Below are 25,562 nucleotides of genomic sequence, written 5' to 3'. Positions count from 1 at the left end.
CCATTTTGCAACCATCTCATCTAGCAACATCTACTCTGCATCAAATGGGGAAGTTGAATGCTATACTGCTTCATCATTTCGCTGGAGATTCCTTTTCCTTGCTTTGCATTATTTTCTTTAAACATCACAGTGAATTGTCAGCTCCTTCTTGCCACCCTCAATTTTTGGAGCCAGAATTTTGTTGTCCTCCACAATGGCCATTTCCCTTTAAGTGTAATCTTCCTTTGACATGGCTGCAGCAGCACAGAAATTCCAATCCCCAAGAAATGAGCTCTCAGTAGTAGCTGCATTCCATATTGGAGCTTCCACTGCACAAATAATTAGCAAAACCCCAACCATTTTGGGGACAGCAGTTCCAAAAGCTGACAGGTTCAAAGCTGGCATCTGGAGCACCAGTACCAGTGGAGAATATATACCTATATTTCTAAATGTCAGATATAATTGATAACATAGGTGGTGTGACAACACTCAGCAATAGCTGGAGGGCCCAGTGCAGAGTCGATGGTGTCTAGATCACTGAATAGCCCCTAGCAATTCCTAATAGAACGAAACAACATATTTATGTAGATTTTCCTCATAACACAGTAAATAGTTTCACTGCTAATAAATTTATTTTTTGACTTGTAATTACTGTTAATACGTAGGCAAACATAGTAGCCAATTTCCGCATAGCACGGTTCCTTAAATAGCAAATAAATGACTAGAGACTACATTTTTTGCGGTGTTATTAAGCAGCTACAGCTGTACAATTACCCTCTTGGCTAACTAAACAGATGAAGGAAGGAATGAAATTACAGAAAATACAAAATAGCCCATGGATAAAAAAGATAAAAGAACAGAAAATATACAACAGCATTTATATTTATAGATCAATTTGTGGGACAAAAAAAACAAGGACCCTGGAAATCTGCATAGGAGAACATCCTGGCCAAAGGATTGAAATTAATCTACTTTAAACTTCTACTGTTCACCCCTGTGGACTTTCTAGTCAGGGAAGGCTCTGTATATTACATTGCAATGGCAGACACCAGCATCACCATTGAAAAGAAAGCTGGAAAGTCCATCAGAAATTGTGAGGTCGTGAGGCCCATGGAAACACATTTACAATTTTGTTTTGTTTTTTAAAATGATGTGTTTCTTGGATACCCAGGCATGTCCCATCTCTAACCCTGGTTGACATGTTACTCCTGGCCATCTCATCCAGCAACATCTACTCTCTACTTTCCATCAAATGGGGAGTTTGAATGCTATACTACTTCATCATTTTGCTGGAGATTCCTTTTCCTTGCTTCGCATTATTTTCTTTAAACCTCAGTGAATTGTCAGCTCCTTCTTGCCACCCTAAATTTTTGGAGCCAGAATTTCTTTGTCCACCACAGTAGCCATATACTAGGTCTCAATGAGGGAAGGAAAGGTGTGAACTCCCTATTCTCAGCTGCACTCTGTCTAATGCAATGGCCATGTTTGGGATGGATTGAGGCTCCAGCCCTAACAGGCATCCTAGAATCCCCAATGTAAATGCTCGGATTTCAGGCTTCCACCTACCCAGGTTCACTTCCCCCACCCAACCAAGTTACAGCAGGAGAGTGCCATAATAGCCACAGATTTTTGACCTTAATGCCTCAATATGTAATATATTGATGCATTGTCAGGTGAATTCTTCAAGTGAGAACCAGGCCTAATACTTTAAGTTGAGAGGGGAGGTGAAGAGACTGGCAAAGAGAGAATATGAGAATAGAACGGCAGTCAACATAAAAGGGAACGCAAAAATAATCTTCTAGCATGTAAATAGTAAGCAGGTAGTAAGTGATGGAGTGGGGCCTATTAGGGTAATAGGTAGGTAATATATGCTTACAGGCACAGGGCAAAGCTAGAATACTTAATAAGTACTTTGTATCGGTGTTGACCAAGGAAGAGGAATCTGACAAAATATCAGTAGAAGCGGAGAGAGTAGAGGTAATGGATAGGGTAAAGATTGAGAGGGAGGAGGTACTGGAAAGGCTGACTCTGCTCAGGGTAGATGTCACCTGGTCCAGATGGCTAGCATCCCAGGTTGTTAAAGGAAGTGGGTGTGGAGATAGTGGAAGGGCTTGCCATAATCTCCCCCAGATATGTAAAGACAGTCCTAGCAACTGCAGGCCAGTTAGCTTATCAGTGGTGGGTAAAGTTTTAGAACCAATAATCAGGGGAGAAAAAAATCAACAGACACTTGGAAAGGTTTGCATTAATAAAGAATAGCAAGCACAGATTTGTAAAAGGCTTGACTACTCTAATTGAATTTTTTTGATGAAGTAACAGAGAAGGTTGATGAAGGGAATGCGGTGGGTGCTGTCTATATGGATTTTAAGAAAGCTTTTGATAACCAGCCTTTTATATGGCATTTTAACAAAATTGAGGCTCATGGAATAGGAGGATCCGTGTCCAATTGGATAAAAAGTTGACTTAGGGCCAGAAAACAAGTCATGGTAAATGGTTGTTTTCCAGACTGCAGGATGGTCGACTGTGGTGTTCTCCAAGGCTCAGTGGAAGGACCACTGCTTTTTTGGATTTACATAAATGACTTGGATATTGGAATACAGAGTAGAATATCAGATTTTGCCGATGATATCAAACTTGCAGGAGCAGCAAACAGTGAGGATGATACAAACCACCTGCAACAGGACATACATAGGCTAGCAGAATGGGCAGAAAAGTGGCAGATGGAATTTAATATAAACAAGTGTATGCAGTTTGGCAAAAGGGATAGGGAGAGGCAATATAGACTTAATGGCACTGTTCTAAAGTATGTGCAGGAACAGAGGGATCTGGGTGTGAATGTGCATCGATATTTGAAGGTGGCCGGATATATTGAGAGAGTGGTTAGCAAAGCATATGGGATCTTGGGCTTCATAAATAAGGCAGTGAGTATAAAAACAGGGAAGTTATGCTGAGCCTTTCTAAAGCTCTGGTTAGGCCCCAACGGAAGTACTGCATCCAGTTCTGGTCACTGTACTTTAAGAAGGATGTGAGAGTCCTTGAGAGCGTGCAGAGGAGATTTATCAGAATGGTTCCAAGGATGAGGGATTTTAGGCTAAGTTGGAGAAGCTGGGGTTGTTCTTGGAGCAAAGGAGATTGAGGGGAGATTTAATTTTTTTTTAAATTTATTTTGTGGGATGTGAGCATCGCTGGCTCAGCCAGCATTTATTGCCCATCACAAATTTTCCCTTGAACTGAGTTCCTTGCTAGGCCATTTCAGAGGGCATTTTAAGAGTCAACCACATTGCTGTGGGTCTGGACTAACATGTAGGCCAGACCAGGTAAGGACAGCAGATTTCCTTCCCTAAAGTCCATTAGTGAACTAGATGGGTTTTTACAACAAGCAACAATGGCTTTTATGTTCATCATTGGGCTAGATTTTAATTCCAGATTAATTAATTGAATTCAAATTTCACCATCTACTATGGTGGGATTCAAACCCATATCCCCAGAGCATTAGCCTGGGCTCTGGATTACTAGTCCAGTGACATTACCACTACACCACTGCCTCCTACCTTGGAGGTGTACAAGATTATGTCAAGCTTAGATAATTCAGACAAGGAAAAACTGCTCCCATTAATTGATGGTACAAGTACTTGGGGACACAGATTGAAGGTTTTGGGCAAGAGGTGCAGGGGAATGTGACGAAGAACTTTTTTATGCCAGTGGTAATGACCTGGAACCCGCTGCCCATGAGGGTGGTGGAAGCGTTTCAAAAGAAAATTGGATGGGCATTTGAAGGAAATAATCTTGCAGGGCTACATGGATCGACTAGGGGAGTGGGACTGACTGGATTGCTCCACAGAGAGCTAGCATGGACTTGATAGGCCGAATGGTCTCCTTCTATGCCATAAATGACTAGGATTCTATGAGTACAATCATGCGTTATAACTCATTCAATTTTATACAAGGCCAAATTAATCAAAGATTGTGAATCTCAAATTTTTTCTTCACATATTGTATGCCATATGTTTCAATCTTTACAAAGACGTAATGCTGTATTTTGTGCTTGTGAAGGTGATGAGGCTCACTGATGCCAAATGGAACACTTTCTATTTTCGCCACCTCATGTTAGTGACAAGCAATTCTAGGTCATGTACTGTACAGTCAAGTACACAGTAAACTTCCCTCTTCTCTGCCTTAATTTCAGAAGTTCATCCATACTAAATCAGTGTGATTTTTTTTCTATTTCTCAGTCAATAGCCAAAGCACTTCATCCTGACAACAACACAGCTACGATGTGTTAATCACCACGTAGGAAAACTGAGGATGTCAGCTAGCATCCTACTACTCTTAACTACTGAGTGTTGAAGAACTATAAATACAACTTACCTTAATTAAAATATTTTCTGGCTTTACATCTCGGTGAAAAATCCCATTTCTGTGGTGAATAGAAGATTTTGTAAACAAATAAGCTGAGCCATGATTTCATTATTTATAACTTTCTAATCAATTTTATCACTATGCTATTGATAAACAGATTTCAGAAAATTAATAAAATGCTTCTTTTTCCTGTATCAAATAAAACTCCTGAATATACAATGGTTTTCTGTTATTAATAGATTTTTTTTTAATGTGCATATGCATCTTTGAATACACTGGCATTACAAATCAGTCCATAAAAATAAATGGAAACATCTTAAAAGAAATTGCAAATTAACTCAGCTTAATATTACCTAGAAAATATTTATGATGCTTATTTTCACTGCCTATACTTTCCTTACCTGTGCATGTAATCAAGGGACTTACATAGTTGATACATGTAACTCTTTATTTTACCTTCAGGTAACGGGTTCCTCCGTCCTATAAATAAGAGTGTTTTGTAAATCTCACAAAAGTCAACTGTTCGTTTAAACAATAACTTCACCAGCAGTCTGTTAGCTATATTCATAGGCTATATCATTCAAAAGCACTTTCAAAGGAGTTGCAAGGTAAGTAAAACAGCAAATAGATAAAATGGACTAGTTCTTTGGGGTATCATGTCACCATTTTCATAACTGTCTTACCTGGTCTGCTCAATTTTAGACTAATGACAGAGCCATTGATGGAAATGGCCTTAAATTTTGAGTTTCCATATGTTATATTTTGTCTTTTCCTTTATATGCACCAGCACAGATATTATAACAACCATTCCGTACTTGATGTTTATTAAATAAAGGTATGGAATAATGGCAGTGACCATGCCTAGAAATATGGTGCAACTCTAGTTATCCACACTCCCACAATCAGTGTGGTTAATTGTCCGTGAGAAGTTCAAAACATACTGACATACGAATTAGGAGCAGGAGTAGGCCACTTGGCCCTTCGAGCCTGCTCCGCCATTCAATAAGTTCATGGCTGAACTGATTACTCCACATTTCCACCTACCCCCAATAACCTTCCACCCTCTTGCTCATCAAGAATCTGCCGACCTCTGCTTTAAAAATACTCAAAGACTCTGCTTCCACTGCCTTTTGAGGAAGAGACTCGAGCAGGAGGCGGGACTGCCAGCATTTTTATCCTTTACTCACCTTTGCTATTCTACTCATCAGCAAAATCAGCTGGCATTTAAACATTTGAGCTATTATTTGGCCTACCAATTCAGAACTTTGCTATACAGTTCCCCACAGCTCCAGCCATTACTAGGCTGCTGAGTGGAACATATGTTGACTGTAACACCACTTGATGCAGTAGCTAATCCTGAAACGCTAACTACTGTAGCAAAAGTCCAGGCTCCATCGTGGAGCAAGAGCCAGGCTTGCTCTTCACTCCATGACCTGGCTTTGCATTCCCAGCACCAGCCCCAAAAACAAGATTCCCTGCTATCCTCTCCAAAGTCTCAGCTGTCAGGACATCCTGAGACCTATCCTCAAGATAGATTCAGACACATAACACAAAATATATACTAATATCTTGTTTTCTCTTCTATATCCCCTTCTGTGTGCATAGATATATAGAAATGTGTCAAGTGGTGCAGAAACACATTGGTCCTGATTTTTTACTGGGGCACAATCCCACCAAGAGTGTGATGGGATAGGACGGCTGCTTGACTGACAACATGAGATAATATTGGAATCATAGAGTCATTACAATACAGAAGGAGGCCATTCGGCCCATCGGGTTCATGCCAGCTCTTTGACGAGCATTCCAATCAGTCCCATTCTCCTGCTCTATCCCCAAAGCCCTGCAAGTTTCTTTTCCTCAAGTGTCCATCCAATTTCCTTTTGAAATTTTAATCGTCTCCACTTCAATCGTAGGCAACAAGTTCTAGGTCATTATCACACGCTGCGTAAAAAAGTTCTTCCTCACATACGCACTTCATCTTTTGCCCAAAACCTTACATCTGGGTCCCCTAGTCCTTGTACCATCAGCTAACGGGTACAGCTTTTCTTTGTCTGCCCTATTTAAACCTGTCATAATCGTGTACACCTCTATCAAATCTCCCCTCAATTACCTTTGCTCCAGAGAGAACAACCCCAGCTTCTCCAACCTAAACCACGTGGCTAAAATTCCTCAACCCTGGAACCATTTTGGTAAATCTCCCCTGCACCCCCTCAAGGACCCTCACATCCTTCCTAAGGTATGGTGACCACAACGTAATGCAATTTTCAAGTTGGGGCTTAACCAGAGCTTTATAAAGGCTCAGAAAAACTTCCTTGCTTTTAGTACTCAATACCTTTATTTGTGAAGATCCCATATGCTTTGCTAACCACTCTCTCACTATATCCTGCCACCTTCTAAGACCAAAGCACGTGAATCCCCAGGTCCCTCTGTCCCTGCACACTCTTTAGAAAAGTGCCATTAAGACTATATTGCCTCTCCCTATCCCTCCTGCCAAACTGCATCACCTCACAGTTCTCTGTATTAAATTCCATCTGATACTTGTCTGCGGACTCTGCTGGCCTACCTCTGCCCTGCTGTAGTTGATTTGTATCATCCTCACTGCCTGCCACACCTCCAAGTTTGGTATTCATTGGCAACTTCTGAAATTATAATCTGTATTCCAATATCCAAGTCATTTATGTGAACCTAAAAAAAAAACAGTGGTCCTAGCAATGACCCTTGGAGAACACGACAGTCGACCATCCTCCAGTCTGAAAAACAACCTTTACCACGACTCACTGTTTTCTGTCCTTAAGCCAATCTTTTATCCGAGCTGACATTGACCCTCCAATTCCAAGAAACTCATTTTTGTTCAACAGCCTTATATGTGGTACTTTGTCAAATGTTTCTTAAAATCCATATAGAAAACATCCATTATTTTCCCTTCATCAACCTTCTGTTACTTCATCAAAAAAATCAACCAAATCAGTCAAGCACGATCGGCATTAATCCATGCTGTCTGTCATAATTTCCAAACTCAATGTGAATTGCACAGCACAGGCAAGTTCCAAGCAGTGTAAATACCTCCGACTGGGAGTTTGCTTTTTTCACATGGAACCTGATTGCTTGCTGTAGTAAATGCTTGAAGATTCCTGGATTTTACTGAACCACAAGATAAAGAAAGGTAATTCTACTTCTTTAAATTTTATACTTTTTAAATGAAGACATTTTGCTAGAGCAAAATACCAACAGCAGAATGGATTATAAAAGGAACTGCACAAACCTCAAAGTATCAATATCAAAATCCCTTAACATGAACATAAACACAGTGACACATACCCTGAAATCAGCAAAATTCTCACCACCCTTGCTGAAAAGAATTCATGGTCACTCAACCACACCAACATACCCTCTAATTGTATTTTGCAGTGCACGGCTGATTCATCTAAATTTGCAGGCCCTCTAAATTCTTTTGTGCACACATGCAGGAGTAGTAACTTAAAAGGGCGAATTGGGATGGGCCTGCACGGGAACTTTTGGTTTGTTGCGCAGCCACACAATTTAGGAGGAAAACTGCACACCACTGACCAGAAATTTCACCATCTCCACCAAGAGTAAATGTACTTAACTTCTACCAATGTCAGACAGAAAATCCTCATTAGCCAAGAAGGTTGAGCAGAACTGAACAGCAAGTTATCATTTAGGCATGCAGAATCTCCGCAAAAGACCTTGCATAACTTGCATTTATATAGCATCTTACATGATCGTAAGATTAGCAAAGCATTTCACAGGCAATGAACTACTATTGAAGTGCAGCCTCCACCCGCTCCCCCCCCCCCCCACTCCCCAGGTCGAGGATTGGACTCTCCCACCCAAGATCAACCCCCCTCCCCTCTCCTCCAGAGGTTGGGGATTGGACCCTTCCCTCAGGGTTAAAGTCCACCAGGATTGGGGATCAGGCCTCCCCCAGGGTCAGAGATTGGACCATCCCCAAACTCGTCCCAATACATCAGCAAGTTCCTTACCAACGTCAATCAGGCTAGCTTCCTACTAGGGTTTCTGTCTTTTTAAAAAATGAGGCACGCTCATGCAGGCAAATCCAATCTTTGAGTTTCCCGATGAATACTCCACACTAAAGGCCTGTTCGGGTCTGCAAAAAAAACCCCGCCCCGACCCCAACTGGAGCACATCCGACCCGAGTCCTTCCATTTTTTCCCACGCCCAACCTGACTATCAGTTAACTTACCTTCCATTTTTCACTTTGTTGCTGATCTGTACAAGCTTAAAATAACCAACAAAACCACTTTGCTAGTCCAAAAATTAAATTAACATTGGAGCCACTTACCTGTGATACAGCGTGTCCGACCTGAGCCCGAATGCCGGACCCGGAGGTGCAACTGGACCCGACCCGAACCTGACACGTCATCGGTTCCCGTCGGGTTCGGGTCAGGCAGCTGGCCTTTACTCCACACACCACTCAGAAAAGGCAGGTCTGTCAACATCGGGCCCAAGTGTGTGAAGCAACCAACTTCTCATTTAAGCAACATCTTCCTCCAACACTGATCATCATTTAGGTGATCTGAATCCAGATCCCTCAGCCAAAAAAAAAAACCGTTGACCTGTTCTTCCCTTCACTTCTCTCCATCTTCCCCTCCCTAATTTCCTACTCTCCCTGCTCCTCCTGGCACACAAGCAGTGCTATAAAGCCACTGACCTTTTTCCCAATAATTACGTGCAGCTACAGGAACCTTCCTGAAACCTTGGGTATATCCATGAGAAAACAGAGAAGAGAGAAAAACACACAGCTTGGGTAGGGGCTGGAGGAACAAGAAAAATATGCACCACTTAATAGAACAATAAATGAAAGAATGAGACGGAGAAACAGCTGATAGGCAGGATGAGAAGGGAAGGGAGGAAAGATATTCTGTTTTCCTCTTTTGATTGCAACAAAAGAAGAAAATCAAATAAAAAAGTGAAAGGAAAAATACAGTAAGAAAAATGAAAGGAAAGAATAAAAGAGAGAAAATTTATGGAAAAGGGCCATAAATGAAAGATTAAAAACCAATCAAAAGCACAGTCTAACTTGCATAGGATTTGTATCTCAATCAATTTGTTTATTTTTGGAGAGTTCAACTATTTTATTAGGTTTCTGTGGGGTAAACATATATTTGTAAAAATGAAGTAATATATTCTACACTATACATACAAGTAAAATGTAAACAAATACATCTATTTTTATTATGAAGTCAATGTAAGCAACATCAATTTTAAGAACAAAAGAAAATGATTTCAGGGATCTGTGTTATAGAAATTTATTCAGATGGCCTAGGACCTACCTGTATGAGAAGTTTTTTCTTTCCATTTTTGCTGGATAATTCACCCTAAATCTTTCTAAAATGCTAGAAATAAATCTAAAGAAAAAATAATCTCTTTGTAATTAATTATTTTAAACCTCTCTAAGGTATTTATAAAATACCCCCCAAACAGGTACAATCTTCAAGGTATTTTTCTCAATATGAACTATAGCTTTGTACGAGGTGTATTGGATCAATCAATGCATTAAAACTGGGCTAGTTGTGACTTGCCTATATTCTGAATATAACACTAGTCTTATGATAACCTTAAAACAAGTGATTAGAATATTACTTTAATTGTATTCAGGGCTATTAGTTTCTTTGGCTGTTAATATTAAACAATTTCATCAACAGAAAATGTTACACATGAAAAATAATTTTAAATGAAATTTTCTGTATTTGATAAAATTCCCCATACAGTGGGGAGAATCGGTTACTCTCTAATGAAATTTTAAACGCAGTCATGACGAAGTCGTGCCTACCAGTGCTCTCTAAATTTGCACCCCACCTAAATTTATGGGGTCCAGCGGTGGTGCGAGGGTGGGGGAAATGGATGTTGCTAAGGCCTCCCTGATCCTGGAGCTACACAGATCAACCCCGGGTCTCATGCAGGATTTTTATTTAAAAGTCCTATCTGGGGGTCCAGTCATGTTCTTCCCCCATTTCTTTGGAGATACTGTCTGTTTCCTGCCAAAAAGTTATAACATGAGATCAGTAGAACCCCCGTGAAACTTGGGGACCCCAAACATATACAAGAATAATCGCAAGGACTAAAATATAAAAATATTTTTTAAAAAGTAATATCTAAAATAAATTTAAAAACTACTCCCTCTATGATTAAATGATAGATGCTTGTGAATGGCGATGTCATGCATCCAAAATTATAATGTAGAGGGTTGTATTTCCTTGAGTTTAGACAGTTGAGAAGTGATCTAATCAGTGCATTTAAAATGGTTAATTGATTTGATAGGGTCGATACAGATTCTATGGGGGAGAACTGCTTTAATCAATATTTATTGTGGCATTGTAAATGCATGTAAAAAGAACGGGGTCCCCAGGGGCAACAGAGTTGTATCACACTATTTGTGTCTTTGCAGAAGAGAGCTCATAATGCAAGGGAGCAGAGAGGGACAGGTGATGGTGTGCCCTTCCTTGCAATGATACCGCTGATGGAGGTGGCGATGGAGATCGGCAGGTTGGCAGCAGGCTAGGCTGTCGCAGAGGGCAAGATGGGTGTGGAGCTCACAGAGTCAGAGTTACCACGGCTGTAGACATGAATCCTTCTCAATTGTCGTTTCAGTGCTGCCCCTGTGGTCCGTGATGACCATATGAAGCTCAGGAGCATGTACTGTCAGGAGGAAGGGGAAGCATAGGATTGTTGTTAATTGCACTCGTCTCTCTCGCAGGGCCAGTAGCAGAGGCGGCACAGCAGAGGGCACCGAGCCAGCAGAGACCCCAGAGGAGGAAGTGCCAATTGCAGACGCACCATCACATCAGACCAGTGTACCCTCCACGGGCACAGATACTCACGTCAATGGGGCATGGTGCGTGGTTAGAACAGGTGACACCAGCTGGTGAGCACAGCACACATGCGCAGGAGCAGGTGAGGGAGGTAGTGACAGCTGCAGCCAATCCTCATCAAAGGAGAGCAGGCCCAACAATGTTCAGCTCCAGGCTGATGCTGAGTCTCAGGAGTCACCTGCGAAGCGGGTACTTACAGAGCAGCAGTGGGAAATGTATGGACATTTGTTAGAGTTCCCAGAGGCAGTTCGCTCACACACAATGGAGGAGTCCATCCATGCCATTAGACCATGTCTCTGGCTTACGACCACATGGCATCCTCCATTGAGAGAGTGGTGACCCGCATGGAGAGTCACATGCGGCAGGCCACTGAGAGGATGTGCATATATTGGCCTCCACAGTCGCGTCAACCTTGAACAGTGTTGAGTTGGCATGATGACTCAGACACATGGACCAGTTGATGACTGTTCGCTCCTCTAAGCAGGTGAGCGCAGGTGGGCCACGAAAATACAATTACAAAAGCTGCCCCTACACAGATGCACGTGGTTCACCCTGTGCTAGGCCCCTCAAAGCACCACAACCCAGCGATCGTCCACCATGGGCATCTAACGTACCAGAGCATCAAGGCCAGCAGGCTGCCCCCATATCAGCTCCAGCCACAGTGGGAGCACAACATATAATCACCTGGAAGCAAATGTGTAAACGCATCTCGTTGTGCAAGGGGTATCACGGGGTTGCCTTTATTTTAAGTATGGCACTGTGTTTGATTTGTTCACCACAATGTATGCTTTATGCCTTACTTTAACATCTCATGTGCTACTTACTCCCTGAGGGGACCATGACCAGATGTAATGACATGCAGCTGGAGCACATGAAAAGGGTGCTAGTGACTGTAGGGCAAGGATGGTGATGAACTTGGGAGACAGTCCGCACGGGGCCATGACCTTGTCATGGCATGGCATCGCAGGTCACCAGGGCATCCACAATGAGGCAACTGACTATGATGAATCTAATGTTGATGAGGGAGTCACTGGTTTTCTTTGCATGTCACTGGCCACAGCCACTGGCGCCTCCTGTGCTTGGCCCCCAGGTCTAGCTGGACTTCCCCCTCATTGGAGGAGGCAACGCCGTCAAGAGAATCATCCAGCGCCAGTTCAACCCCTCTGCTGAGCCAGGTTGTGCAGAGCGCAGCACACCACCACAATAGAGGAGACCCTTGAGGAACCATATTAGAAGGCTCCCCCAGAGCGGTCTAAACCTCTAAAGCACATTTTCAGAAGGCTAATTGCCTTCTCAATGGTCTCCCTTGTAGTTAGCTGCATTTGTAAGTTTCTTTTGCCTTAGTTTTGGGGTTCCGCACTGTTGTGAACAGTCATATCTTTGATGGATATCCCTTATCACCCAGGATCCATCCACAAAGGCTTTCCAGTGGAGTAAACAATTGAGGCACCTAGGACTGTCTCAGAATGAAAGTGTCATGGCAGCTTCCTGGGAACCTAGTGCACACATACAGGATCCTACTGCAGTAGTCGCACACGATCTGCACATTGAGGCAGTAGAATCTTTTCTTGTTGGTGAAAGCACCTGGCTGCTCTGAAGGAGCCTTGATGGCCACATGTATGCAACAGCCCCCAGGACCTGAGAGAATCCAACCATGGTGCCAAAGCAGATTGCCCTCCCAGCCCGACTTGCATTATCAGTCTGGAACCTTATGTACTGCACTGCCCTCACGAAAAAGGCATCCATTGCCTGCCTGATGCACTGATGAGCCGCAGATTGCGAGATCCCACAAACATCCCTAGCCAATTCCTCAAACGACCCCGTAGCGAATAAGTTAAGCGCCACGGTCACCTTCACTGCCAGACAATGAGTGCCCACCATACCTCAGTGGCCTCAACTCCTCCTCCAGCATGCCGCATAGGTCAGCAACCATCTATCTTGATAAATGCAGTCTTCAGAGACACTGGTGCTCTGACAGGTCCACGAAGTTGAGCCATTGTCTGTAGACCCTGTGCGCTGGGTAGCGCCTTCTTCAAGCATCCGACTGCCTTATTGCCCCGATGTGCCCATCACATGCGCGTCAGCACAGTGTCATGTCGCTAGTGCTCCTCAGTCACTGTAGCCTGCTCCCATGTGGCTGCTGAAGTTCATAGAAATTTACAACATGGAAGGAGGCCATTAAGCCCATCATGTCTGCATCAGTCCACAAGTAGCCGTCTAGCCTAATCCCATTTTCCAGCTCCAGGTCTGTAGCCTTTTAGGTTATGACACTTCAAGTGCACATTCAAGTACTTTTTAAATGTTGATGGTTTCTGCCTCTACCACCCTTTCAGGCAGTAAGTTCCAGATCTCCACCACTCTGGGTGAAAACTTTTCCCCTTGAAAGCCCTCTAAACCTCCTACCTCTTACTCTAGACCTATGCCCCCTGTTTATGGACCCCCTCAACCAAGAAGAATACAGCCTTCCTGGCCACTCTACCTAGACCCCTCAATTTTATACACTTCAATTAGGACTCCCCTCAGCCTCCTCTGTTCCAAAGAAAACAACCTCAGCCTATCCAATTTTTCCTCATAACTAAAATTCTCCAGTCCAGGCAACATCCTCGTAAGTCTTCTCTGTACCCTCTTTAGTGCAATCACATCTTTCCAATGTGCCCAGAACTGCACGCAGTATTCTAGCTGTGGCCTAACTAGTGTTTTATACAGTTCCAGCATAACTTCCCAGCTCTTATATTCTGTGCCTCCGAATAAAGGCAAGTATCCCATATGCCTTCTTGACCACTTTATCTACCTGTTCAGCCACCTTCAGGGATCTGTGGACATGCACTCCAAGGTCCCTCTGTTCCTCAACACTTCTCAGTATCCTACCATTTATTATGTATTCCCTTGCCTTGTCAGCCTTCCCCAATTGCATGACCTCACAATTCTACAGACTGAACTCCACTTGCCACTGTTCCACCCACCTGACTAGTCCACTGATATTTTCCTGCAGTCTACAGCTTTCTTCTTCATAAACCACCACACAGACAATTTTAGTACCGTCTCCAAACTTTTTAATCATACCCCCCTACTTCAAGTCCAAATCATTGATATATACCACAAAAAACAAGTGTCCTGCAGAACCCCACTGTAAACAGCCTTCCTGTCACAAAAACGCCCATCAACCATTACCCTTTGCTTCCTGTCTCTGAGCCAATTTTGGAGCCAACTTGTCACTTTGCCTTGAATCCCATGAACTTTTACTTTTGTGACCAGTGTGCTATGTGGGACCTTATCAAGAGGCTTGCTAAAATCCATATGGGCTACATCAAATGCACTATCCTCAATGAATTTTTGAGGAGTTAATAAGGAGGGTCAATCATGTTAGTCAGACATGACTTTCCCTTAACAAATCCAAGCTAACAGTTCCCCTCTCTCCCCTCTTGACTGGAAGAGACAAATTCTTGAGTGCAGAGCACCCATCTTCCTTTGCAGCCTTCAAACTTCAACAGGTGCCACAGCAGCCCCTGCCCCACCATCCCCCAAAACCACCCTGCCTCATCTTTCCTGGGCTTGCTGCAGGGGTCCTGGGAGAAAACCTTGTAGTTACTGACCTCTGCAGCAGTCCTTCCACCCAGCTATCCCTTCAAAGTACATTTCCTTCCAATAACAGCCTTGAGCCTTCTTGCTTGGAAACTGCGCACAACTTACTGCCTGTCAGTTACAGGCAACCATCACCTCCCGCTGTGCTCTCACCACAGTTGAGCTGACGAGTCACTGAAGCTCCACAGGACCCGTGCATAAAATTCTATAAAATTCAAATTGCTGTGCAAAATCACAATAACAGCCTCAATTAGATGCTCATCGCCAGCCAACAGGCTGCTACTCCCATTCCCCAGTCACCCCTACTAATATTATAAAAGCAAAATACTGCAGATGCTGGAAATCTGAAACAAAAACAAGAAATGCTGGAATCACTCAGCAGGTCTGGCAGCATCTGTGGAAAGAGAAGCAGAGTTAACGTTTCGGGTCAGTGACCCTTCTTCGGAACCTTGCCTGGTCGCAAGAAGACATCAGGGAGCCATCCCAACACTGTCTCCCACCAATTTCCCGGCTCCTCACACCATCCCTCGCAACCAGCTCCAACCCCATTTCCATGAGACGGGAAAATTCAGCCCAGGAAGTCTTTGTAGTCAAAAGGGGTGCTAAATTCAGATCTGTAGCACCGCTGGAGACAGAGTGGGGCACACTGCGCCTCCAGCCACTTCCAGCACTACCTATTTGGCACCCTATGCTGGAAAGGGCGTTTATGCAAGCATCCCATAACTGCACCAAAAGCCTCCTAACTGGTTTTGTCATGACAACACTAAGCCCTACTGGCTGGATTGGTGCTATGTTTGAGAACTGGGACCACGAGACAGGTCCATTCACCTGTCATTCACCAAAAAACATGCATCAGTTGCAAAAGGGGTCCAGCACTAGCATTATTTAAAGGACCTGATAAAAGCTTCTCGACAGTGACAGGAGATTGTCTGGCAGACTAGCTAATGCACTCAGCATCTTAGTATGCATCCTCATCAACATTCTCCTGTATGACAATCCATCAATATTCTCATTGCTCTCTCGCTTCCTCCTGGGACTGCCATGGCTGGGCTGGGCTGGTGACAGTGTTTGGGTATCCAAGAGCAGGAAATCAGAAAGCAGAAGATTGTGATGAGGGAAGGGGGTTGGGGTGGAAAGCAGGAGGTCCATGATCACACCATCTGCAGCTTGGTCATCATGGCAGTTAGCTGGATGTTGAGAAGGGGCATAAGGCAGTAGCATACGGTCATCCTCAATGTTCTCAGTGATGCTGAATGTCACAGGCTCTGTCGCAGGAGGCCCCACGTTGTAGGGAACCATCTCCTCCATAGGGCTCAAGAGATGCAGGCATCCTTGTCCCCAATTGGTTCTGTTCTACTCTTTCCCGTTGTGGGCCACCTTCTCCTGTAAGAGAGAGGGAAAAATGTCAGTGATTGTGTTGCACTGCTTTTGGATGATGTGCCTGCCACAGTTGAATAGTTGGAGTTATGTAGCAGCAGTAGCTGGGTGTGAGGCTGGCATCATTGGTAGATGTGTGAAGATCAGATGGAGTATCTGAATTGTTACGGACAAGTGGGAAATCGTGTGGGTGGCTTCCACTCTTCACTTCTCAACTGACCGCAGATGGCATTTTAAAAAAAGTGTTAGTCTCTGAGTGTTTAAGGGTCAAATAAACAGACAAAAGGTTTTCTCATAGGTTTTAGAAGATAGATAACTATTTATTAAAACAATACCCGAAAATGTTCACAACCTCACCCACTCACGCATACACACAAGAAAAGATGGAGTCTGACTGTTGTAAGACTTCTCACTTTGAAACCTTCTTGGTTTTCCTGGAGCAATATTTAACAATGTTGCAGGCCTGAATGTTCCTCGTCTTGGACCTGATGGAGTGTTGCAGACTGTTTTGGTTAAAACTCCAAATTTGGTGGTGGAAGCCCTGGTTCAATTTCTCAGATGGGGAGTTTTCAAGGTCACCATGCAATCTCTCTGCCTCAGTGGTTTAACGATGGTGCTGGCAGGGCTCCTTGCTTAGCTGGATTGATCTCTCAGCTTCTCTGGCTGGAATGGCTTTCTGACTCGCACCCTTCTCAAAGAAGTTACTTCTTTTAAAGTAAAACCTATCAGGTTCTGGTTTCATTCAGGTGACTCAAGACACTCTCCCCTGGGGTGTTCATACAATGTCCCAGGATGGGGGAACACTGTTAAAAATGGTGTCTGAATGTGATCCATTTTGATAAATAGATGTTATTTCATACCTATTATCTTGGACTTGGCTTCGGAGTCAGTCTGCCTGCAAAAGCCTTTGCTAGCCCAATATTTGATGATTGGGGTGATTGGCATGGAATGGGCTGTTTTACATGTCAATGTGCCTCCTCAAGGTGATTCCAGACCTTAATAATGGTCCTGCCTTCAACAAACATGTTGATTGGCAGTACAGGAGGAGATTACCTGACCTCTCCCTCCACGTTGCCGGATAAAAAAGTGTCCATTTTCTTGTAGTTAAGTTCAACAGTTTACCTTTATTTTCATAATTCCTCCAGATCATTTCATATTTCATCGTTGTTCCCTCGGTGAATGTGACAAGATGTTAGGCCAGAGTCCTGAGTGTCAGGAACTGCTGATGGGTGAGTGATGGGGGTATGGTACATTGAACAGCAGGAGAGGTTGGTGTAACGGTGGGTACAAGATTTCATGTGAGGATGCATTCACTGATCTTGCCCACCCATGTGAGATGATTGTACTTCTTGCGGCACTGCTGCCTGGCCCTTGGGACCAGACTCTGGGAATTGACCTCCCTAGTCACATGCTCCTATTCCCTTCTGAGGGTGGTCCTTGGTGGCCTCCTGGGCTCCCCGTGGAAACGTGGCTTCTCTCCTCCTGTTCACTACCACTAAGGCCTCCAGTGCCGCATCAATGACCTGGGAACCCTCTCCCTGCCCTGGTGTTATATTTTCCTTGCTTAGAATTGCAGCAGGAGCCTCCTGTGACTCAGTGCAGCTTCCCTCTAGGAGGGACAGATGCCTTTAAAAAGAGCACTGAACACTTTTTAGCAGCACGGGCCCTGTTGGACCAATGCTACAATCATTTGAATGAAGCTTCATTTAACAAATGAGGAGAAATTTTCACGCTGCCTAACTCATGGCAACAGGCACGGGGGTCGTGATTCTCAATCTGCCCGCCCCTAAAAACCGGCAGTGACTGATTTCTAGCCCAAGGTTTTTAATTATACAGATATACAAGCTTCTCAGTTACACTATTCCTTTGGGTAATGCCTTCTTAAAAGAGTTACATATATGTTTTGTAGCAGTCATACCTAGCACAAAGGAAGGTGGTTATAGTTGTTGGAGGCCCATCATCTCAGCCCCCGGTCATCTCTGCGAGAGTTCCTCAGGGCAGTGTCCTAGGCCCAACAATCTTCAGCTGCTTCATCAATGATCTTCCTTCTAACATAAGGTCAGAAGCAGGGATGTTCATTGATGATTGCAGTGTTCAGTCTCATTCGTAACTCCTCAGCTAATGAAGCAATCCGTGTCCACATGCAGCAAGACATGGACAACATTCAGGCTTGGGCCAATAAGTAGCAGGTATCATTTGCACCACACAATTCCCAGGCAATGACCATCTCTAACAAGCGAGAATCTAACCACCCATGACATTCATTGGCATTACCATCGCTGAATCCTCCATAAACATCCTGAGGATTACCACTGACCAGAAACTTAACTGGACCAGCAATATAAATACTGTGGCTACCAGAACAAGTCAGAGGCTGCAAAGTCTACAGTGAATAACTCACTTCACTACTTCCCAAGGTTTTTCAACCATCTAGAAGGTGCTAATCAGGAGTGTTGCAATACTTGCCACTTGCCTGAATGAGTGCAGCTCCAACACTCAAGAAGCTTGACACTATCCAGGACAACGCAGCCCGCTTCTTTGGCATCCCATCCACCACCTTAAATATTCACTCCCTCCACCACTAGCACACAGTGGCAGCAGTGTGTACCATCCACAAGATGCACTGCAGCAAGTCGCCAGGGCTCCTTTGACAGCACCTTCCAAATGTGCAACCTCTACTACCAAGAAAAACAAGGGCAGCAGGCGCATAGGAACACCACCACCTGCTAGTTCAACTCCAAGTCTCACACCATCCTGACTTGGAAATGTATCGCCGTTCCTTCACTGTCCCTGGGTCAATATCCTGGAATTCCCCCTGTAACAGCACTGTGGGTGTACCTAGGCCTCAAGGACTGCAGCGGTTCAAGAAGGTGGCTCACTACCACCTTCTCAAGTGCAATTAAGGATGGACTATAAATACTGGTCTTGCCAGTGATACCCACATCCCATGAACCAACTGAAAAAATGTTATTCCATAGAAAATAACTTTGCTATGATTTTGCTATTATTGAACAAGTTGTAAGCAACAAGCAACTTATTAAAAGTCAGACAATAGAATAGCACTGACCTCGTATAAGCTCATAAATATTCATGTCCATTAGTTCACATATAAGAGCAAGAGACCCAGACTTCTTATCACTGGAAAGAAACAGACAAGGAGAAACAAAACCAGTTACTTACACTTATTCAAATGTCAGAGAAATGTTAAAACACTTTAATGAAAAAAAAATTATGAACCCAATTTTCCTCCGTGTTCCATTTTCTGCTTTAATTTTAATTTTGTAATGAGGCTAAGTGCAACTTTTGTTAGATTGTAGCTGAGTGTTTAAAGATTCACAGACCTTCAATGAATCTCAATTCTCACACCAGCAGTAATTTGATAGAGAAACTGGTGTGGAGTAAAAAAAATTACAAATATATCCTGAAGGAAGGCAATGGATATCACCACAGCAAAATAGAACAAAAACAGAAAGCTGGAAATACTCAGCAGGTCAGGCCCAATCTGTGGGAAAAAAAGGCAGAGGGTAAGGGGATTAATATAGGATTAGTATAAATGGGTGGTTGATGGTCAGCACAGACTTGGTGGGCCGAAGGGCCTGTTTCAGTGCTGTATCTCTAAATAAATAAATAAACATTTCACTTCTTAAGATGCTTCCTGAAGGCTGAGATATTACAGATGAATAGCGTTTAAAAAGGAACAGAACATGGATAAGGAAAAGGGTAAAGAAACACAGTGACCTGTGTAGTGCTTGAGTGGAGAACAGGAAGAGGGTTAAATGGCAAATGTGATATTAGGAAGAGACAACAGGAGAACCTAATGAGGGGAAATCAAGGAAATAAAAGAAATACAAGACACAGACAGCGTGTAAATAGCTAAATAGAGGTACTTAGAAAAGGAAGCATGAAAAACCAGCAAGGTGGTACAGGCTCCAGTGTTCTGGGAGTTTGGTGACAGAAACAAAAACAGGTCAATACCAAGGGTGCAGACCACCCCATCAGAGCACTATTGGTGCAACCTTGATGGACTCTTGCCAATTTTTGATGCTTACCTTTCTACTTATCTCATTTCAGCTATTCAGACATTCTTTATGTCTCATACACGTCTTTGATTTCTCTCCTGTTAAAGTTGCATCTTAACCATCTCCTATCTAACTGCTGATCATCTGCAATATCTCCCAGTCCCGAGGAAGGGTTTTAAGACCTGAAACATGGACTGATCAGTTTTTACAAAAAGATGTTGCCTAAAATTCTCTGAGTATTACCAGCTTGTTTTCAAATTTTGAGCATATGCGTGCAGTATTTTATTTCTGTTTATGCAGGGAAGTCAAACATAGTTGGTGAGCAATCCTTGCAGCTCTTGTGCACTTCCCAGTGACTGGCTCAAAAGCAACACCGGCCTCCCCTCAATCACCTATTGCTAGTCATAAGTCAAAAGTATCCATCCGCCTGTCTGCCATACATTGGTGCATGGTTCAAGAAACAATAAGCAAAGGAAGAACTGCAATGTTAAAAGAGTCTATTTTGTAAAGAATAAAAGAGGCAAGAGAATTAAAAACCTTAATTAAACATCCCAAAATTTCAGATCTAAGTCACAAAGATTAGATGTGTAAGACCACACTCCTGATGATGTATTACTGATTTAAACATAAAAAATAAGTCAATCATTGCAGACAAAAAGGATAAAGAGAGTTTAATGCAGGTGAGAGTTTAATGCAGGTGAGGGCATAGATGTTATGATCAGGTGAGGAGGGGTCAAAGGGCTCCCCTCTTTTCCCTCTCCTTGTTTGACCACAACAGGTTTATTTCGTTTTGAATTGGATATACTTGCCAATTCAGTGAGTATTTAACTGCTTACGCAATATGGTCATAAAAAGAACCAAATACACAGGTTTTCTTGAGTTTAACAAAGAAAGACGTTAGCTTTATTGTACTTAAACTGATCAAAATAAAGTAAAATACACTCCAACTTTCTGCCTCTCTCACACACACAAATAGGTTAGAGTAGGGGATGACAGATTGGTCTAATTAGAGCCGAGAGAAATAAAAGGGGTATACAGTCTGTGGAGGTTGGTGACTCGGCTGGCTTCAGACTGAATTCGGTGGCTGCATGACTTTACTTTGGTGGTCCCGAGGCTTTCGGTTTGAAGATGTGGACAGCTGATTCAGTGGTTCTCCTGGAGACAGTTATGTGGCTGATTTCCTTCAAGGGGTTTCTGTCTGTAGCAAGGATATGCTTAGGTGGTCACGATCAGCAGGCAGGGTTCAATGCTTGCAAGGTGAATTGGAGAGAGAGACAGGAAAGAGGGACCCCACTTGGGCCCTCTCTTGTCAGTGTCTAGCTGCTTGTCTGGCAGCTGCAGAAAAAACACCAGCTTAAGCACACAGATGGTGGGCCTGTCACATGTCCGTCACCCAGTGATTCAAGCATGGTGACTACCAATGTGTATTCCCTTTTGCAACTTAATCAGTCCATGTCTAGGAATTCCCTTCTCACAACCAGGGTCCATTGTTCAAGTGATTAGGTTTGAGTAGTTCGTCTCCAGCAGTTTAATATTCAGGTGATGGTATTGATGCCTTGCGAATGAGAACAGGATAGGTAGTTCACTCAGATTCCCCAGGTCATTGTTCTTGATGGGTCTGTGCAGACAATCAGTCTCCACCTCAATGCACTGGAATGTGGAGTACAGTGATGCAAATTGGGGTGGCCATCTTTAGCTGCTAGTATTTTATCTAACCTTTTATCGGTTTCTTTTAAAAAAAAATTAATTCAGATTTCCGACCGCTGAATTAAAAAAAAATTCAACATAGCACATTTTCATGACAATGGGTTTGGGTGTGGGGTTAAGTCCTGCAAAAACACAAGCACGTCAGGAAGCCAACTCCAACCCGCCGACTTCCGCATTTAACTCCTGCGCGTTTGGCTGCTTGTGCACAAGCCTCTTGAGTGAGGCAGGTTGTCAATTTTAATATGTTAATCGCTTAATTATAGCGATATTAACATGGCTTTCACAATTTCACTGTGGGTCCCTTTTTTATTCATTCATGGGATGTGGGCACCGCTGGCTAGGCCAGCATTTATTGCCCTTCCCTAATTGCCCTCGAGAAGGTGGTGGTAAACTGCCTTCTTGAACTGCTACAGTCCATGTGGGGTAGGTACACCCACAGTGTTGTTAGGAAGGGACTTCCAGGATTTTGACCCAGCAACATTGAAGGAACGACGACATAGTTCTAAGTCAGGATGGTGTGTGGCTCGGAGAGGAACGTGCAGGTAGTTGTGTTCTTATGTATCTGCTATTCTTGTTCTTCTAGGTGGTAGAGGTTGAGAGAGTTTGGAAGGTGCTCTCTAAGCAGCCTCGGTGTGTTGCTGCAGTGCATCGTGTAGATGATACACATTGCTGCCACTGTGTGTCGGTGGTGGACGGAGTGAATGTTTGTGAACGGGGTGCCAATCAAGCACACTGCTTTGTCCTGGATGGTGTCAAACTTCTTGAGTACTGTTGGAGCTGCACCCATCCAGGCAAGTGGAGAGTATTCCATCACACTCCTGACTTGTGCCTTGTAGATGGTGGACAGGCTTTGGGGAGTCAGGAGGTGAGTTACTTGCCACAGGATTCCTAGCCTCTGACCTGCTCTAGTAGCCACGGTATTTATATGGCTACTCCAGTTCAGTTTCTGGCCAATGGTAACCCCCAGGATGTTGACAGTGGGAGATTCAGCGATGGTAATGCCATTGAACATCAAGGCGAGATGGTTAGATTCTCTCTTGTTGGAGATGGTCATTGCCTGGCACCTGTGTGGCACGAATGTTACTTGCCACTTATCAGCCCAAGCCTGGATGTTGTCCAGATCTTGCTGCATATGGATATGGGCTGCTTCAGTACCTGAGGAGTCGCTCGTGGTACTAAACATTGTGCAATCATCAGCGAACATCCCCACTTCTGGCTTATGATGTAGGGAAGGTCATTGATGAAGCAGCTGCAAATGGTTCAGGCTAGGACACTACCCTGAGGAACACCTGTAGTGATGTCCTGGGACTGAGATGATTGACCTCCAACTACCACAACCGTCTTCTTTTGTGCTAGGTATGACTCCAGATCTGGACAACACAATGTCCAAGACATTTGCAGGATTTCATAGTCGGTAGCCCACAAATACACAAGACTGATGTCTTGTTTGGCAGGGCCGTCAACTATGCAGATTTTTCCTGCAATGACACCAGTCAGAATGAGCACTCATGTTTGTGGCTCTCCCTGGAATTCCACAGGTGCAGGGTGTTATCAACTGCACGCATGTGGTAATTAAGGAACCCCCCCCCCCCCCGCCCGCCCCAAGTCAAGCAGGAGTTTTCATCAACTGCAAGGGCTGCTACTCCATCAATGGACAGCTGGTGTGACCCAGAAAATGGACCTTTCTTTTAAAAAGTGAACAACGCTCCAAAATGGCCACCGAAGGAAAAGGACTTGGCTTTTGAATATTCAAACTGACAGTAACAAAGGAAAATCTTCAAAGCTAAGAGGTGTCGATTGCACCCATCCCACATCTACCCTTAAACATTCCAGAATTGATTGGGTTTGTCTGAAACAAAGAAGGTGCAAGTAGCCATGTCCAAGGCCGTTGTGTGATCACCATAGCGGAAGAGACCAAAGTATCACCTACCCGGAGGCAAGATCTAACACAGTTTTACCTTAAAAAGCAGCCGAGAGAGAGGGTTGGGAAGAGAGACACCCAGAATGCAGCATCCCAGAACCTTGTTTCCATCAAACCAGAAGGCACGCACCCTTCTGCAGAACTCTACACCTTAACTTTATACAGCAGTATAAACTAGAAGTGATCCACTGTCTTCAAATGAACTTTCAACTAAGAGAGAAATCTACCAACACCTCAGATCTGCAACCAACAAGAGCTTTACTTCTAAGAGAATTCAAAAGGTTTACCGTGACTTCCTGAAACCTACTCCTCGCTTATAATCGCTTACCCCTTTTTTCCTCTCTGTCTCTTCGTGTGTGTGTGTGCATGCACGTGTGCGTGAGCGAATACGTGAGTGGGTACAGTTGCGACATTTTCAGGACGATGCATATTGATCAATAAACAACTGATTTTCTGTTTTGAACCTACAATGAAACCTGTCACTGTCTGTTCATTTGACAAACAAAACACCAAAGGGGTTAAACCCCAATAACAAAACATATTTGCTGCGGTCAGGTGGGAGTTGAACGTGGCCGTAACACTATAGACAACCAGATGTGCTGCACTCTGCACAACAATCAACTGCTAAGAGGTCTGGACAAGCAGGAGAAACAAGGCACACAGCATACAGTCTCTATCGACAATACAGAAAGGGAGCAGGCGGCAGAACCTGATGCAGCAAATGCACCAGCAGCGGTACTCATTACTGCCTGGGATGCCCTCATTATCACAAGGTTCACTTAGGTTCCACCGTTGCTCCCATCTGATAACCACTTGCAAAAGCCACTTTCTCCCCTCCCCACCAATAGCACTAACACAACAAAGCAGTCCTGTCAGCAGCCAAGCATCCCTTTTACAGCCCTCCACTGCTCAGCATCAATTCATGTCATCACAAGTGAAAAGGCCACTTGGCAGGCACCAACCAAAAATAGACAAAACAGGAAAGTGGTGGAAAGAAATTATATTTATGTGGCTGAAAAGTAAGAGAAACCTACCAATTTAACATTGTGTAATATACCCATGTGCATACACTTATGCAACTACAAATCTTTAATCTTCTGAGCGCCTCTACATGGTGCAACCCTTGTGGCTTCAGCAGATGTAGAAGCAGGCTGGTCAGGTCCTAGTTCTGGCTACTCTTTGCAGATGTCCTCTGGGTTTTGGAAACATTGAGGGTCCTGCCAAAGACTGGTCCACCAGCACCAGTGCAGGGGCAAACTCATCCATCAGGACACAAGGTAGCATACAGACTGACCAGGCTGGGGGACAATGGGTGAGAAGTGGAAATGTTGTGAGCCATGTCTCCTCTTCCATATGCCCTTTCACCATAATCCCTCTCACGGAACAGTTGAAATTCCCTGCGAGCAATGAGCTGGAGAACAGCCAACTGATCTGCAGCAAAGTGATGAACGGTCACGGCTAGGATACCATTCAACCTATGGAAGGTTTATGACTGCCATTGATGAAGACTTGCATGCACTTGTTTGATCGCTGCATTTAGTACAACACGTAGGCAGCCGCTCTTTCCATGAAGACTTCATCACAAAGGCCTGTGACATCATGCTACTCACGCTTGAGACAGGCTCCTTTAACCTCTCTGCAAGCATGCACTGTGTGGCTGGAGCGCCTATCAGTACACTGCACATCCAGAGGTATCCTGTTCATTGACTCTGCCCCTGCCTCAACTTATCTATTGTTCATCCATACCTTTATTACCTCTCGAGT

The 25,562-nt window shown here is 43.9% G+C and overlaps 1 protein-coding gene across 5 annotated transcripts in view; it reads right to left on the bottom strand.

The window, feature by feature from the left end:
- LOC137373462 (MAPK/MAK/MRK overlapping kinase-like) overlaps nt 1–25,562 on the bottom strand; it is a 208,999-nt gene that overhangs the window by 147,110 nt on the left and 36,327 nt on the right. For all 5 annotated transcript variants that reach the window (XM_068038287.1, XM_068038290.1, XM_068038288.1 and 2 more), the window contains 3 exons: nt 19,219–19,289; nt 4,740–4,818; nt 4,348–4,396 (listed from right to left, as the gene is read on the bottom strand). In XM_068038287.1, the coding sequence (XP_067894388.1) occupies nt 4,348–4,396; nt 4,740–4,818; nt 19,219–19,289 (199 nt within the window). The remainder of the gene's footprint in view (nt 1–4,347; nt 4,397–4,739; nt 4,819–19,218; nt 19,290–25,562) is intronic.

The sequence above is a fragment of the Heterodontus francisci genome, chromosome 9 (assembly GCF_036365525.1).
Source record: "Heterodontus francisci isolate sHetFra1 chromosome 9, sHetFra1.hap1, whole genome shotgun sequence".
Lineage (NCBI taxonomy): Eukaryota > Metazoa > Chordata > Chondrichthyes > Heterodontiformes > Heterodontidae > Heterodontus > Heterodontus francisci.
This window is presented reverse-complemented; position numbering and strand designations above follow the sequence as displayed.